An 18,054-nucleotide genomic window follows, 5' to 3' on the forward strand; every position below is an offset into this window, starting at 1 on the left:
AATATATAGGCCTGTCACAATAATTACTATATTGACTTATTGTTCGTCAGTTCATATTTCAATCGTCAATTTTTTGGGGAAAATGTGAACTTTGAAAAGAATCCTGTTAGTAAAACATGAATTGCAACCGCAATGCTTATCAGAAAAATATTTTTTCACAAATTGTTCAGCCCCATTTTCCAGATTAAAATGTTCTACTCACTGTATTCTTCCATTACCTGCTAACAGATTTTTGAGTGAAAATTTTCCAAAAGCATAAAAAACTCCAAAGCAAACAGTTGTTTACATCAATTTTTCTTATTTTAATCTTTTAAATTGATTTTGTGTTTTTAAATGCCTGTGTTGACAATGATTTTTTTAACTTTTGTGAAATATGCGACTAATATAGGGCACATTACATTTGTTACTGAGGAATAATGTAATGATTAATTTGGTGTGAGCACAGTGCATTTTAGGAAATAAATCATAAAAAAGATTTATTTGATTTGATGAAGAAGCAGTGTGAATAAAAGTATGAACATATAATCCATTCATTGATTATAAACTCTATCCAATTGGTCTTGGTGTGTTCTTGTGTCCTGTCTCATCTTTTTGGGGCTGTGTGTCTTGTCTGACCTCTATACTTCCTTTGTTTGTTTTTTTTCCTCATTGGCCTATGTGCTTGTCCTGCCTGTTTAGTCTGAAGTCTTACAGTTGTGATAGTAGTCCATGTGATTCAATGAAGACTGACAGGTGAAGGCAGGCCCATGTTTAAGCACCATACTTGCGTTTCTTGTGATGGAGGGAACATGTTTTGTCGTGGATATCTTGCTTTACCACATTGGCCTTTTCTTGATTGTCAAGATAACGATTTGAGGTGTTGCGATAGAATAGTCAATAGTTAAGGAGCAAAAAATGTTACTTAAATAAAATAGTTGTTAAGAAGCACAAAAAAAATCAAATTTAAATTTGTATCTAAAGGGACAAACTTAAAAGAATTAAATGAAAGAATTGGGCAGCCTTGGCAATGAGTCACTGCAATAGTTTAAATCCACCTGCCACTCAAACAAGAAGGCAATATCAAGCTTCTCATTCATTCAGTGTTTTGTTTTTCTCCGTTGATTAATGCTTTATACATTTTATATACATATTTAAGATGGCAGATATATGGAATTATGTAGCAAAAAGTTAAATGAACTAACTCAACAAAAAATGATATTAAATTCCTCAAAGTAGCTACCCTTTGCTTTGTTGCCAGCGCTGCAAACCCTTGGCCTTCTCTCGGTGAGCTTCTTGATGAAGTCTCCTGGAATGGTTTCACTTCACAGCTGTTCTTTGTCAGGGTCAAGAAATGGGTCAAAGATGTGATCAAAGGAGTATTTTTTAAATTATTTAAATCTACAACAAGTTTTGAGTTATTTTGAGTTTAGTTTTTGTTTGCTACATTTCATATGTAGTCCTGTCATGATCATTGCAATATTGACTTACTGTTCAACACATGATAGATGGAACAATTGTTTTTGGGCATCAATATTTATCATGGGTAGTTTTTCTTTGTACAATTTGGGAACTTTTTTCTTTTTTGTACTTTTCTAAAAATTTGAGCAGTAAAGTGTCAAATAACTTCTATGACTCATTAAGTGTTTCATTGGTATATTGCAGCTCATGTTCATTAACAATACTTGAATTGAATAGTTTTTGGGGTTTTTTGGGGGGAAATCCTGCTTTAGGGTGATCGTTTTAGTGACATAATGGCAATAAATATTAGCGTTTATAGTCTATTTTTTTTTCAGTGATGTATTGTACTTCAAAATTTATTATTATGACAGGCCTATCCTTATGTGTTCATTCATAGTTTTGATGCCTTCAGTGAGAATCTACAATGTAAATCATCATGGAACTAAAGAAAGAGAAAAATGTATGAAAAAGTGTCCAAACCTTTGACTGGTAGTGTCCGATTTTGGGACATTACCTACCCCCTAATTGTAACCCATTTTGACATTCTAACCCATCTGTTTTCCTTCGCATCTTGTTGTACATCTTTCTGTTTGCTACTGCATCTTAAGGATCTAAACGCTGACCGCAGTTTCTCCTCTGGGTGGAAAAGAACAGAGCTGAACATGACAGTGCAGAATCTTGGAAAAGAGGTGAGCGTCTGATACCTCTTCTGTGCATAGAGAAGGGTATAAAGGACAGCAATAAATGATGTAAAAGTTTGGTGGTCGATCAACCTGCAATTTTTGGCCTGTCAAAATTTGCATAAACACATTTTTTCCCAAGTCATGGTTTCAGAATGAATGGCCTTTCTTTACCGCATGGAATATTTTTGCAAGTCATACTCTCATTGCAAAGTTTGAGCTTGACATTTGTTTTTTGTTTTTTTTTCAAAATCCAAGTACCATCTACATTGTAAAATTTGCCCTACACATGTGTCCTCGTAGACTTTAGGCTCTATGTATATTTCAGATTAGGGTTGTGCTTAAATATAGAAATGGTACTTTGCCATAGTACTAAATTTTATGATGGAATATAGATATCATGGGCTGTCGGCAATTGATTAGTCAGACTGGATGCAGCTCTAGTTCTACTTGACTTCCTTTCTTCCATAGTAAATTAATGCCTATTATAGTGCTGTCGCAATATTCAAATTTCAAATTCTATGTGGATACTAAGGAATAGGCTCGATGCTCAATACTGATTCCGATACCACAATGATAATTGTTGACAACAGAATATGATTTTCAACATTAAGTAATAGTACTTTCTTTTATATTACCATAGTAAAAGAAATTCAAATCTGTCAAATGGACAAAAAGGTGTTGGAGACATTTCGCCGCTTCTTCAGTTCTAATCAGATTGCTGGTGTACATTGCCTTATATCTATCTGAAGGGAGGAGGAGGAGCTAGCTACACTGAAACTACCATATATTACCATGTGGTCTTATGTCGAGGTGAGCACTTACAGGTGCAAATTTGGAGTGGAGTTCTATATTTGGAAATCCAACTGCGAGTATCGTAGCAACCAAAGAGCTAATCAGGAGCGAAACTGTTGAAGATAACGCCCCTCTCTGCCCACACCGCTGTTAATCAAACCTGTTGCTAATGCTAGCTGGAGCAATCTCAGTGGAAAAAGGCACCTGATTTGTCTGTTATTAATGTTTATATCTTAATTTAGAATATTGCAAAATATAAAAAGCCCAGGATCATGTAGAGCAGGTTAATGTGAACATTTTAAGACCAAAATTACGGGGCTTGCAGCACCGTTTACAAAGAGAGGGATGACGGTTTCTCGATAAAAAGTGAACGGCAGTTGATGGAGCCGGAAGCTTGCCCATATATATATATATATATATATATATATATATATATATATATATATATATATAAATTGTGTGTGTATATATGTCGATGGCACACACTAGGCTATATTGTCTTCTTCTGATGCAGCTAAAGATCATTCTTCAGGTTCATTTCTGTCCTGTGAATGTGATTTTTTTATTTATTTATTTTTTTTAGTATCAGTACTTGCTCAAATGAGTATCTAGTTTCAATACTAGTTTTAATATGCATTAGTATCTGATTTTCTATACTTTTTCTAACTATTCGTTATTGTAGACCTGTGCTGTTGGACTGCTGTTCAGGTCATGTGACCCTTCCAGCCCTACGCCTCGACCCCGACCTTTGCCCTAATCCTCCCCCTGAGCTTTAGCACGACCAGCCAAACCAAAAGCTCCATTGTTCTGGGCTATCCCAACATTAACCTACATTCAGCTGCCTGCTTAAGACTCGCTCTCTACCCTCCTCCTTCTGACTCTCTCTCGCTCTTCTTTTTCTCTCTTCCTCTTCATCTCTCTTCTCTCCTTCTGCCTTCTTGTTCCCTCTCCCCTTCACTCTCGGTCCCTCTCTCTGTCTTCTGATTCTTTCCCTCTCTTCTCCCTTTCTCTCTCCCACTCTGCAGAGCTAGTTAGTCGGGCGTGTTTTAGGTCATGCCAGAGAAGTTAACCCTTGACAAACTACAAAATCCGTGTGCAAGTCAAGCCCACAGCCTTTTATTTTTTAAACATTTGTTTCACATGGTCATAAAACAGTTCAGCAATTTCAAAACTGCAAATATTCTTATAATTATGTTGTACTCGCTGTTGGGCAGAAACAAGTTAATAGACCAACCACAACTGATTCAGTATTGGAATAATTATCAACTAGTTTGTTTATAGTCCAGTTTAAAATGATTCAGCTAAGTCCAAAACTTCTAATCGTTCATAACTTGCGACCCTAGGTGTGTGGAGTATTTTTAAATCTACTTGAAACTATCAATTTTATATTTGTGCAGTCAGACTTATTCTGCTCTGACATAATTTTAAGCAAATGTGTGAATTTTGCACTTTGACTACTTGAAGTAAAATGCTAAACATCAGCACAATTTGATGTATTTTGTTGCTTATAGCCTCTCAGTAATAATTACGCCATCGTGCTGAATGACCTGTGAACCCTGTTGTCTGCATCAGCTCATCTTGGCCTCAACATCCTTGAAAAGTCATTCTTGCTGTCTGTCACTCTGTTACTTTCTCTTGGTCCCGCTCTGTCTCTTTCTCTTTTTCTCTCTTTTTTTTTCTTTGTCTCTCTCCCTGTCTGTCTCTTTTTCTCTGTGTCTCTGTCTCTGTGTGTGTCTGTCTCTGTCTGTTTCTCTTTGTCTGCCTCTCTGTTTCTCCCTCTGTCTTTCTGTCTTTGTCTCTCTCTCTTTCTTTGTCTGTCTCTCTCTCTCACTCTTTGTGTCTCTCGGTGTCTGTCTGTCTCTCTGTTTCTTTATCTCTGTCTCTCTATTACTGTCACTCTTTGTCACACTTTCTCTTTAAATACACATCCATTTTCCTTATTGGCAAAGAGAATATGAGAATATATGATCATATGTGACTGTCACATGAACTATGGAAACATGTAGGACTCTTAAAGGTTTCTATAGTTCACAAAGGATGTCGTTATGCCACTATGTAAACTCAAGCACTGTGCCATTGTGGCTAAGTGGTGCTGGTGATTCTTTGCTTGTGTATGCATTGGTACTTGTTGCAATTGTGGCCATGGTAAAAGTAAGATAACTCTCACTGTTGGCTAAAAGTGGCTCCTTCAGTTAGTGCAGAGCACCATCGGCATTGATACTGTAGGTATCTAAATTATATTGGAATTATACCAAACTAATGATTTTGGTAGAAATTTAAAACCTCTCCTCAAGTAAGTATTCCAGTGAAAAGTAGGCTATTCTATAATGAAATTCTAAACAAATTATAATATGATAGATTGGATAGTAATATGGAGTAATAAATTATGAATTGGATTTAAATTACCACCTTAATGGGACCCCTGAAAAAAAGTTTGGTATTGGTACTTGGTATTGGCAAGTACTCAAAAAAAGTACGTTTTGGCAAAAGTGGTATTGGTGCATCCTTAATTTTTCATGAATAATCACAAATGTATTTTTGTTTAAATTTGATTTAATATTAGTGCTAACTTCATGGTAAAAATGTTTTTTAATGGCAAATGGCATGTGTTACAGTCTGACTATACTCCAGATTAGAGGCTTTGAGGACCTACTGGCATTTTTTAGTAATCGTAATCATCGCACACGATTATAATCACCTTTATGGCACCAGACTTTCTCATGTTTCCAGTTTCAATACAGTGTTTAAATGTTCTTGTGTTTGCCCATAAGGCGGCCCTCTATCATAGCAATGGAACTTGTTAGCTACTATACCTATTCTGAATTGGGGATGGTTCTTCACCTCAGTCACCATCATGGCTAGTGGACAGGCAGTGGACATTTATATCCTCCACTCAAGATGGTGAAGTCTAATGTGTGGAATTATTATGTCTTTGTAAAACAAGACCGACAAGATGATGAGCCACCAATCTACAGAGCCTGCAGAAAAAAAGTTGCGGCTCCGAGGGCAAACACAAGCAACTTGCATGCACATTTACAAGACATCGTTCCTGCATTTATTGACAAACTTGGTATGATAGTTACGATGGATATTTTCAGCCTATGAAATGAACGATTGAATGTAGTTTGTGTTAGTTTGGATTTGTATGGATAATGGTACGTGTTTGTGTCGACTTTGCTAGGTTAGCGCTAGCTAAATAGCATTTTGCACAGGATATGCTGCGATGCCAGCATATCCTTTATCATATCCTTTTTCTGGGGGCTTTCTCAGGTTGGTTCATGTGGCTTTTTTATAGTCAAGAGTTATATAATTAATGAATGAATAATAAATGTGTCCATTTTACTTGCAGCAAAAAAAAACAGTGATCACTCAGACACCTACGAATTGTATGGTAATTGATGTTTTTGTGACTTTTTAAAAAACTGTAAACCTTGGTTTAATAATTATTGCGATAATATCGTTAATAGTGATTATTTTGGTCAAAATAATTGTGAGTGTAAATTTTAATATTGTCTCGTTCCTATCACCTTCATCTTAATATTTGTCAGTGAAATTGCTAGTACATATTTTTCTATGATGGTAGAGTCTCAACTGAAATGAAACGTTCTTATTGTTGTCTCCCCCCTCTATCCCCTCTTCTTTCTCTCTCTCATTCCCTCTTTTTCTCTTTCTCTCCCTCTCTCCCCCTCCCTCTCTAATCTGTGCCTGGCTTTGTCCTGCTCCTGCTCATTATGCAGTCTCCGAGCCAGTCCTCCCCCATCGTTTAAACCTGTGTCACATGACCAGCCCCCACTGCTCCGGTCACATGATCACCCCTCTTTCTCTCTGATCATGTGACCAGCTGTTTACCATCACTCTCTGCTGCTGTAACCATTCAACAAAGCCAGGCCTTTTAGACTAGTATGTAATGTAATGGACAGAATTTATTGAAGGAAATGGGAATGCATGTTGATGTTGATATAGACTGGGGATACTCAATGTAGTTTTGATCATGTTCAAAATGACAGTTGTTTTTTTTTAGTACCTCAAATAGCGATATAGGGGTGAATCTTTAAGTCCAATGGCAATTTGATTCGATTTCAATTATTGGGGTCCCGATTCGATTCTAAAAAAGTTCTTGATTCTAAAACAATTCTAAATTCAGAGAAGAAGGTGCCTGAAATTGTAATTGTTTTTATTAATTCAATAAAAAAATAATAGATCTACTCAATCATTATCTAGGCCCAGTTAATTACATACTGCAGTGGTTAAACTTAAATAAATAAATAAATATCACTCTGTATTTTTACATACAGAGCGATATCAGTCTGATCCCCACACCCTCTGTTGCATCTTAAGCCCGACTTTTTATCATTTACAAATAAAATGTAATTTCTCTCACGTCAGACGAACAGAGTTTAGTAACTCTTGATTTTGCAGAAATTAACGATGTTTTTCAGTCCCTTGTGATATTTATTCCTTTTTTTTCCTCTCATGCAGCCATATTTGTTTTGATACAGATGGACCATACATGTCCCTGATTGGCTGATCCACCTGTCGATCATGTCCACCTGAAAACAGACTCACATGTTTGTAAAGTATTGAAGTGTGTTTTCTGGATCCCAGGCAAGCCCAGTTGTTGAACATAAACATAGATGGCATAACAAAACATACTCCCCTTTTGGCCGATTTACTTGTTTTACCTTATTTTGTAAAGATGGAACAAGACAGTTCCCACAAGAAGAAGATGGATCGGGTCCATGAGAACAGTATAAGATGTTGACATACATTTTTTAATTATTTTTTTCTCAAAAGGTTTCACTCTTGTCCTGTTCCTATTATTTTCAAAGTGGGATTATGATGTATTGTGAAATCTTGAGATTGTTTTATTTCAGATTTGTTGAAAAAAAAAGTCTTTTTTGTATATTTACATGTTTAACTCGTGAGTCCTCAGAGCATGAGCCGCTCAAAGGGTCAGTGCTATTGGAGACTGTGGCTGGAGTTGGGGATGAATGTTATGTAATGTAATGTTGGGGTTCTATTGGGCAGCTGTACCTTGTCTTTAAGTCACAGGGAGAAATAAGAACATTTGTCTCATTTGACCCAAAGTAGGGCTTAAGTTAATGATTATTTTAGTGTATCTAATTATTTGAGATATTTTATCCAAAGGTAAAGGTTGAAATATGGGGACTGAAGGCCTCTGTTCCAGCCCTATTCCACACACCCCGTTTAACCTTGCTTTTTCCTGGTTTAGACTTGGTTTAATCCAGTTTAGGATGACTCATGCCCGATGTGTTGACTCCTCTTGTTTTTCTGTGCATTCTAAGAGCACTCTCATCTTTCCCTTCATCCCTTCTTCCTTGTGTTAAAACGTCTTCACTCAGAGGCCCGTCTCCTGCACACGTGTTGGGAACGAGGCTTGGATGTAGCGTGTTGCTATTCTTAGCTCTGCTCTTCCCTCCGCTCTGCAGTGGCTCGGGTTACTGTACTGCATGTGCTCCACAGCTACGGCTTACAACACAACCCCTCTCTCCAGTCTGCACTCTCGCTCTCCATCTCTATGTTCCTCGTTCACTCGCTCTCTACTCTTTGTCTCTCTCCTCTATTGCTCACATTCTGTCCTTTTCTCTCTACCTATCTACCCCTCTGTCTTTGTCTGTATCTTTCTGTCAATCTCTCTTTCTCTCCGTTTATCTTCTTTCTCTATCCCTCTGTCTCTCTCTCTAGCTGTATGTCTCTATTCTTCCATTGCTCCTCTCCCTCTGTATGTCCTGCCTTTCTTTTTGTCTTTCTTTTTTCTCAGTCTTTCCAGCTCTCTTACCCTTTCCTTTCTCTCATTTCTCTCTCCTCTCCACCCTCTCTCTTATCGCTCTCCTCTCTTCTATCTTCTCTCTGGTCTCCCTCTTCCTTCTTTCTCTTTCTTTATCTTTTTCTATGCCTCTTTATCCCTTACTCTCTCCTCTTTCTGTATGTCTTCCTTAAGCACTTTTTCTTTCTTCTCTCTCCTCTTTCTTCTTGTATGTCTATTGCTTTCTTTCCTCTCTTTTCTTGCTCCTTTACTGTCTCTCCATCTCTCCAAACCACCATCTCTTTAAATGTTTTTCATGGTTTCTTCTTTGAGTACAGCCATTTAGACTAATATCAATAGAAGTATTGTAATACTAACTTGTAGAGTTTGAAGCTTGATGGCATTTTAATGATGCAGGCCATTTACTGTAAAGTTTTATTGACCTTATTCTGCCCCGCCCACTTTTGCCCTAAATGCGACTAAACTGCACTTTCTTTCTGGTGGCACTTCCGGTTAAGCAGGAATCACATTCATTTCAATGGAGAATTTGGGAAAATTTCCCTCTAAAATCTAATAAAAAGTTGGTTTTATTTGTGTAAAATATTCACGTGACCAACAAATAAAAAATGCACAGTTTCTCTGCGAGGCTTTAAAATGGCTTTGTAGTCCTTTATAGAACTTATTTGCTGTCAGGATCGGCTATGCTAAATAAATAAATATACATTCATTTTAATGGTATGCAAAAATATCTTACCTTAAAATTTATATTTGCGATATGCTAATTCAGTGTGTCCCATTAATACATTAGTTTATGGTGGGCCACCATCGTCTTATTTTCTCTGACTTCTACCGTTCCTAAATCTAGCAGTTCCCTGGCCTCTAGTTTCTGACGGTTGAATTATTATTATTTTTTTTAATTATCACCATTTAAGAATAATAAAAATTTAAACAAAAAAATATGGTGTGGGTAGGAAGGCTGAAGCCCCCCTAGTGGCTAATTCTTATTTGATTTGATTGAGATTAAGACAACGTCTTAGTAGGAAGTGCTGTTGGAATGGAGGCACATGGCTAATTAGCATCATTTTATAGACTTCTGGTGTGTTGAAATTTACTCCCACATAAGCAATGACACTGCAGTCGTTATTACTACTGTTACATGACACATGATGTACTAGTTTTACAAAGTCTGGGAAATCCACCCGTTGTCATCACCTTAAATCACAGAATAAAACTAGTTTATTAAATCAACTGTTCAAAAGACGCCAGCTCCAATAAGTATCCAGTTTACTACTTTTACAACTATAGGGCTGCCCAATTATGGCAAAACCTCCAATCATCAATCAGTTATTTGGCTCATAATAAAAATTATTGATAAAAAAATTATTTTTATTTCAAAATAACCTGTAGAGAAGGTATAGACTACACATATCATTCTGAACAGAGGGTAATTCATTGTATTTTCAATTACATTTTTTTTTAACTTAATGGAGTAATAATTGTAATCCCAATTATAAATTTGAGTAATTGCATAGCCTATTGATATGCTGCAGTGTCATCATGCTGGTGAGTTATGCATGTATGTCTATGGAGAAATGTTCAGCAGTTACGATGGTGGCATAATGCACAAATTACCTTGCCTGTTTTAGATGGTCTGACAAAAATGGATTCTTAAAACACATTTTCAGAAGCCTGGGATCAATGTGAGCATTCATGGTCCTGGTTGGGTGTTTGATTTTCAACAAAAAAGGTTTGTGACTGACTGAAACTGTTGGCTAATACTAGCTAGCTTGTGACTGCGATTGATTGTATAAATTCAGCAGAACACCTGTTGTAGTTCAAACTAAATCAACTCTTTCTGGTCAGATTGTTGAATTTAAAGATCAGATTAAAGTCTAATTTGAGAAACAGGGCATCAGACAGGGCAGTGCCTCCAGTTAGCATTCAACCCCAGGGAATGTTGATGACCTGAGCTGCAAGGTATCAATATTCCGATATAATTTTTGTTTATTTTATTTCTTTTTTGTCAACCCTGCTTGGACCTTTAACATTTGAGAGAACATCATAGGATTGTTAAAGCGTGTCTATTATGGCAAATTGACTTTTTAGAGCTTTTAACCATGTTATAGCTGTTTCCCCTTATCATTTACTCTCAAAGTTATATTTGGAGTGATTCATTCATATTTGAACAATCATTAATTGCTTTTTTTTAAAGATGGCCTATCAACTCCCTTTTTCACCATCTGCAGTATACACCCACTGCCCTGTACATACGCCATTCTTTAATTTTATTTTCTTTATCGGTGAGACATGTAGGATTCGACAGCATCGAGTAGTCATTTTGGTACAGACGACGCCGGCTCCCATTGGGCACTGCAGTTTTCTAGTGTGAAAGACAACAGACTTGTTTCTTTTAGTATTATTCTCTTACTCTCTCACTCTTTCAGGTTCTTAGACTCACACTCTCACGTGTATAAAAAAAAAAAAAAAAAAAAAAAAAAAAGATTAAACTCATGAATCACTCCCAAATCGTCAGCTACCTCACTTCATAGAATTTCCTTTCTGCCGATGTGCATGGAAATCCTTATAATCCAAATAAAATGGTCGACTATAACGTTTTTGGCTGACTAAAACAGTCCTAGTTTTTAGAATACAGAGCTTATTAGACCTCTCTCTGACTCTTGCTTGTTGAGTGGCAGTACACCAGACAGGTGTATTTGAATATATGAAGAAAATGACAATGTAAATATTATTCATGATTATTAACACCATGAAGTTATTTACTTCACATTGATAGTTGTAGATCACATCCCTGAATCTGACATAAATTATTTTGAGAATTTTTAAAGAAAATAATATATTTTTTTAGGTTTTACATCTATATTGTGACCCGTAATAATCAGTTATCATTTAAGTGATTTTGGTATCTTCAAGGTGCTATATAAATCCACTGTTTAATTAAATACCGTAAATTTCGGATTATAAGCCGCTACTTTTTTTCCACGCTTTGAACCCTGCGGCTTTTACAGCAGTGCGGCTTATATATGGAATTTTACTGGATAACGGACCCTGGGGGGCGCTCTCTAGCTGTAAACGTAAAAGTGAGACAGACGTGGGGAAAGATTCTGCTCTGAAGAATTCACTAGTTTTGATTTTGAACGATCATTTTGCGCATCATGAAATGGATATGATGCAGTTTTTAAGATAAAGAAACAGAAAGGAAACAGATAAGGGGTCGGCCTTTAACACGCAAAGAGCCATTTGGACCCACTTTCCACATAAAATAAAACACTGGGAGCCGCAAATACTTTTTGACATCTAAAATGAAGATAACACTGTATAATAACAATAATGTAACGGAATAATGTAGGTTTTACTTTCACGGACAAGCCTTCTACACGTGGCAGATAAATATGGCAAAAACAACTTAAGTGCATTAAAAAAATACAACTCACCAAACCGCTGCATCATGCATCGCGCTGATTATGTGATTATGTCTACTCTACTCCGCAGTTTCTTTAAAAAAACAACAACAAAAAAACTCGTAGCGTATCGTTTAATCCCAGGTGCTTATTCTCCATGTGCCAAAGCAGTTTTGAAGGTTTCATTGCCTTATTTGCTTTTCCCGTATGTTACGCAGAGCGGACTCTGCGCGTGAGTCACCTGTAGCGACAAACCCAGATTTTAAGTAGGCATTGTCTGTTAAATTTATCTTTCTTTTTCTTGGAGGTCGTAGTCTCTTCTTCTGGCTCCTCAGTTGTCCTTTTCCCCTTTGTTAAAAAGATCTCCAAAGACTTTTGTTTTGGCTCATTTTTCACTCGCTTGTGGCTCTACTTTTGTGCGTCGTGTCTGATGTGTTATACGTGATACGTCACCGCGGAGACAAGAGCAGATAATATACTTGCTACTACATCAAATAGATTTCTGTGGCGATTTCCAGCAGGATTTTCATGATACATCTACGGACGAGCTTATTAGTGCGTCATTAGGGACGGGCCAAAGTTGCTCCTGACCCCTGTGCGCACAACGTCTGAAAATCAGGGCTCTTTACGCAGGACTGTGAGCTGTGTCTGTGTCAGTTCCCAAGCCACGCAGAGCCGCAGTATGAGGCGGAAAGAGGCGCATGCGGCTCCGGAGCCGCGAGTTGCCGACCCCTGAAATAGAGCCACTGCACGTAAGCTCGACATCAATGAATCCAACTTGGTCAATGTAAAAAGACAACAAAAGTTTTCAGAGGAAATAAAAGCAGATTTTCCGTGTTGGTGCAGTTTTATTTTCTAAACCTGCAGATGTGTTCATCCCGTGTTGATGTCGTGTTGCCAATTTTCAGGCACAGTTTAAAAAAAAGCGTGTCGGTGCACCGTCTTTCTGTGTAAATATCTCATGCGGCTTTTATTCAGGTGCGGCTTATATATGTACAAAATTGATTTTCTCTTCAAATTTAGCTGGTGCGGCTTATATCAAGGTGCGCTCTGTAGTCCGAAATTTACGGTAACTAATGTGCAATAGACTAGGCATTTGTCTGAGGGTAGCCTGTTCAAATCCTGGCTGCCTACACAATGTTTCCTCAGACCTTTCATCACCATTGTCCGCTGTGGGAAATCACAGTGTTTAGTTTGACAGGGAGGGCATCTGATGTAAACGTCTGCCAAGTAATGTGTCTTGACTTCAGTTGTAGTTTTTAGGGCACTGAGATCTGGACTGTTAGCTCTCTGCTTAACTGTGCTCCTGCCTTGCTCCTCTTAGGGCTACAAAAAATATCTAAATTAAAATTTGAATAGTCAACATTTGCAAAATGCATAGACTCTAATTATTTAGCTAATATAATTTCCTTTGCAAACAACAAATGATCCTGTCTTATGTAAAAAAAAAATAAATAAATAAAAATGACCAACCCTGTAGTTAAATATCTACAAACATGTTCTGCATGCATGGAATTCTTGTATTAGTTTATCACTTCATGAACTTTGAACAGAATCCTAGTATCAAAGCAAAAGATATTAGATCATTTTCCAAATCTGTTGAGCTTCTAATCAATAATAAAACTAGTATTGAAATTGAATATCGATAGTAAAAAGTCACATTCACGGGACAAAAACGAACCTTTCCTGAATACCTTTAGAATGATCTTGAGCTGTATCAGAACAAGTATAAGACCAACTGGACGACTGACGGATTACACAGATATAAGACTATATGATGATATGAAAATCACATTCTGCTGTCTAAATAGTGTTATTAATTATCATTGTGGTGTCTGAATTGGTATTTGGTATTAAGTACGTTCTCTAGTATCGAAATTAAGTTTGAAATTTGAGTATTACAACATTTTCTGCTTCTGCTCCTGCCTGTTTCAGCCTTTGCGCCTGCCCTTCCCCTGTCTCTGCCTCTACCCCTGCTCCTGTCTCTGCTCCTGTCCCTGTTCCTTCCCTGCCCCTGCTCCCGCCAATGCCAAACTGGCCCAGACCCAAATACCTCAGTAATTGTAGTCACACCCTCGGCCGTCGGGGCCACTGCAGCACTCAGCAGTAAAGGGCTGCCTTCTGCTCACTGCTCAAATATTATACAAATAACTAATGATGAATAGAACGACTCACCACATTTCAAATCTAATAAAGTTTCAATAAGTGTAATTATGTGCTATTTACTTTATGGACACTGTGACAATTTAGCATTCATTGATTCAAATCTATATGTTTATAAGCCATGTGGTGTGGTAAAATAGTCCTTTGTAAATCTGTTAGTCCCTATTGCCAAGTCATGCAGTGAAAGTTGTTGAAAGCATCTGTGGGCCAGTTCTACTTGATTGAGGAGACCTGACATTTGAAGAGTTTTTGACTTGTATTTTGGAAACTTAACGTTAATAATTTTTAGTCTATACGAATGAGCAATAGTTTGTTCCTCTTGTATAGTCCTATTGCAGCTTTTGGTCATTTGTGTTGATGGATGCTGTGACAGTGTTGCCTGACCAGCTAAGACCAGACACTTTTACTTTACAAAGACTTCCAGTGGGAGTGATTGACAGACAGATTAACCAATCAGACAAACGCATGGTCAGTTCTGATCAAAACAAACACGGGGGCTTACGAATAAAAAGAGGAGGGGGGGAAGGAGGAGGAGGAGAAGAGTTCGATCTCGTCTTCTGACATTGCATCCCAGTCCAGTGACGATTTAAGTATCACTGAAAATTAGTTTCATTGTTAATTTTGACTGTGCAAAGATGGCCACAATGAGATGAAATAACTGCTTGTTTTGGAGTGAAAAGTTGAAGGAAAAGTCGGAATGTAGTTTGTAAACGAGGACCCTGTCGTGATCAAAATAGCTTTAGTGTGGGATTTAGTTTAAAATTCCTCCTCATTTTATGTTTTCCCTCTATATTTGAGTTTTGTTCCAGATGATAAATATAGCATTGAGTCACAGAAGGAAAACAAGGCTTTTCCTGGTAAACTTTTACGGTTCTCTAGAACAGTCACTAGAGTCGACAAGCAGCGATTTCTTTGAACAAAATGCACTATGCCAAGAATAAAGTTTGCCTGTATAAATGGTTTACAATGTTTGTTTGACCCTGCTGTTGTAAAGCATCAAATAGTGACGCCTAATTTCAGTGTTTGGATTGTCCCCAGTTCCTCAGTACAGTTTGGACTCTAGTATTTCCACAATACCTGTTTTACAAAACAAAACAATAGTATATTTCTTTATGATGTTTTAGGGATGTTACAATACTTTTTTTTTCAGGTGAGACATTTAGTTCTAGATGTAATTGATCATTTACAGTTAGAGTCAAGGTTGTGATGTATGGCCTGTAGGGGTGGGACAAGGCACAAGATAAGGTCTGTGAGAATGACTGCAAACTGTAATGTGAATGAAATAAAGCCTCAGACAAATCCTGAACAGAGATATTCTCGTGGCTGTGGGCCACTGTGTGTGCACAGAACAGCTCTAATGGCAGGACAGCAGCAGCAGCAGCAGCAGCAGCGGGCTGATACAGTGCTGCTCTGAGTGACAGGAGGGAGGGGGTAGGACACAGAGTGCGAGACAAGCACATGGGAAAATAAACAGGCAGAGTGGGCAGCTTCATTTAAACTTAAAATTATAATTATTGCCTCTGCCCTGATTCAGAATACGTTTATTAGAATCAACAATTGCATTCAAAAAAGATCCCACCCCTGCCGTATTTGTAGCACCGTTTTTTGGAACTACTCTTCTCCACAGGTGTAACTCACCAACACGTATCCCTCTTTTGTCCAAGGCAAATGTAAATGCACAGAAAAGCATCTCACTTGGTCATCTTCCACATGTTCCAGTCCTTGCGGCACAAATCCCTCGTGGTCTGGATTCATACATAAAAATATGTAACACACATTTAAAATGTTAATATGGTCCCCACACAAAAAAACATAATTTCTTTAGCCAATTGTGTGCAGCAACTTTTTAGTGAGAAAAATTGCACAAAAAAAACCTTCATAAATGGCATACCCACGCTCACTTTGTTACAAGTTTGCGTTGCCTAATTCTGTACAATTCTAACATAGCATGACTTGGACTTTTTCACATTGCTCATAGTGTATTTATAGGTATGTTTGTGTCTAGCAGCTGCAGTTTGAATGAAGTTGATTTTTGTTTGTCCTGGGCCACATCAGGCCTGCTCCAAAGTGAATCACCCTGCTCTGCCCTTTTCTTCAACGGAAACTTCTATAAAAATCCACACTCACTTGATCACTACTTCCTCAAACATGAGCCGCTTTCTGTTTGTAATTTACAAAGTGTTAAATATAGGTTTCGAAGGTGAGGTAGGTTTTATTTAGATTTTATTTCCCCTTATAAACGCACGGTTTAGATTAGAAGGCTTAGATTTTAATTAAACAGGATTACGTTCTGTTTTGGATGATTGGGGCCTTGTTCTACCCCACAAGACCTGTAGTCTGTACTTTCTCTATAGATTAACTTTTGACTGAATCATAATAACTGTAGAATCACAATTAGGGGCAAAGTATTACATTTTCTTTAATATTCGGGCAGCCCAAGAATCACCCTCTGATAAAACGGTGTCCTTTTTATGTAAATTGATTTTCACTCCTCCATATGACTCCCTGATAACCTAATCTTTCTGTGACCATCTCTGTTCCAGGTGCATGATGGTCCGACAGAGCGTCTGCATTGACAGCTAGTCAGGAGGAGGACCATGGCCAAACCCGGGAGCGACCGCGATGGAGCCATGGTGGACAAACAGCCTGCGGGCAAGAAGGTAAAGGAATATTCAATATTGATACTTTGCAGCTGATGTCATCAACATTACCTGGGAGTGTGATGCTAACTGTACGCACTGCTCTGTCAGAAGTGCTATTACTCTGGTTAGACTTTAATCTGAGCTTTGTTTTTAATATAAAACTGACCTGGAACTAGTTGGAACTACAACAGCTGATTTTGTGCTATTAAACAAGTCCCTCTCAAATAACATTATAGTCACTATAGGCAAACTATTGGATCATTTTGCTGTTTATTTGTTGCAGCTCATATCTTTTTAATGATAATACATGTGTATTATTTTGTACATATGCTTTATTGTTATTGTGTCAGGCCTTTCAAGAATGACTTAATATTAAAAAGAATCATGATCAAATTTAAATCTAGATCTAGGCTCCACCAAAATGTGAATATACACTTTCTTCCATATTGCCCTGCCCTAACCCCCCAAAAAAGTTGGGAACAGTTCACTGATCTGCCCATAGTACAGTTGTGAACTGTGAACTAGAGCTGTGTCTTTCAGTCTTCTTTGATTGACTGTATGCTTTAATTAAGTTTTTGTTAATAATGAAACAAGCAATCCATATAGAAAATGTGGTGTAATGTCTGGTACTAAATATTGCAGTATTGGTAATTTTTTTTGCCTTTTTTAGTTGTTTTTTTTAGGTTTACCCAAGCCACTCACACCACTTAGATTAAATAACCCCACATTAAATAACGCACTATTGTTCACTGGCACATTGATTGAAAATTAAGGACCTAGGCACTCAAATAACATTACATCACAGTGACTCATCTAACGGACACTAAACCACCACTAAAAGCTGTTGAGAAAACTGCTGAGAAAGTCATAAAAGGAATTCAGAGATCATTGTAGCTTGTGTCTTTATTCTGTCAGTTTATCGCTTTATTTATAATCATTCAGAATAGGACTGCAATTATGTATGCAAATAATGGGAATTGAATCCTAAGAACAAAGCAGCAAATTGTAAGTAACGTATATTTTTCCACAAACCAAAAAATACTCAGTTTTATGCAAAAAAAAAAAAAAACACCAAAAAACCCTCAGTCTTGTATTAGATAATCAAGTCATATTTCAGTCATTTCTCATACTGCTTGTCTTTGTGTTTTTGT

At 37.3% G+C, this 18,054-nt stretch overlaps 1 protein-coding gene across 2 annotated transcripts in view; it reads left to right on the forward strand.

Moving 5' to 3' along the window:
* ankrd12 (ankyrin repeat domain 12) overlaps positions 1 to 18,054 on the forward strand; it is a 47,863-nt gene that overhangs the window by 7,514 nt on the left and 22,295 nt on the right. For both annotated transcript variants that reach the window (XM_033982015.2, XM_033982016.2), the window contains exon 2: positions 16,805 to 16,921. In XM_033982015.2, coding sequence (XP_033837906.1) covers positions 16,859 to 16,921 — 63 coding nt within the window. In that variant the 5' untranslated portion in view covers positions 16,805 to 16,858. The remainder of the gene's footprint in view (positions 1 to 16,804; positions 16,922 to 18,054) is intronic.

The sequence above is a fragment of the Periophthalmus magnuspinnatus genome, chromosome 17 (genome assembly GCF_009829125.3).
Source record: "Periophthalmus magnuspinnatus isolate fPerMag1 chromosome 17, fPerMag1.2.pri, whole genome shotgun sequence".
In the NCBI taxonomy this organism is placed as follows: domain Eukaryota; kingdom Metazoa; phylum Chordata; class Actinopteri; order Gobiiformes; family Gobiidae; genus Periophthalmus; species Periophthalmus magnuspinnatus.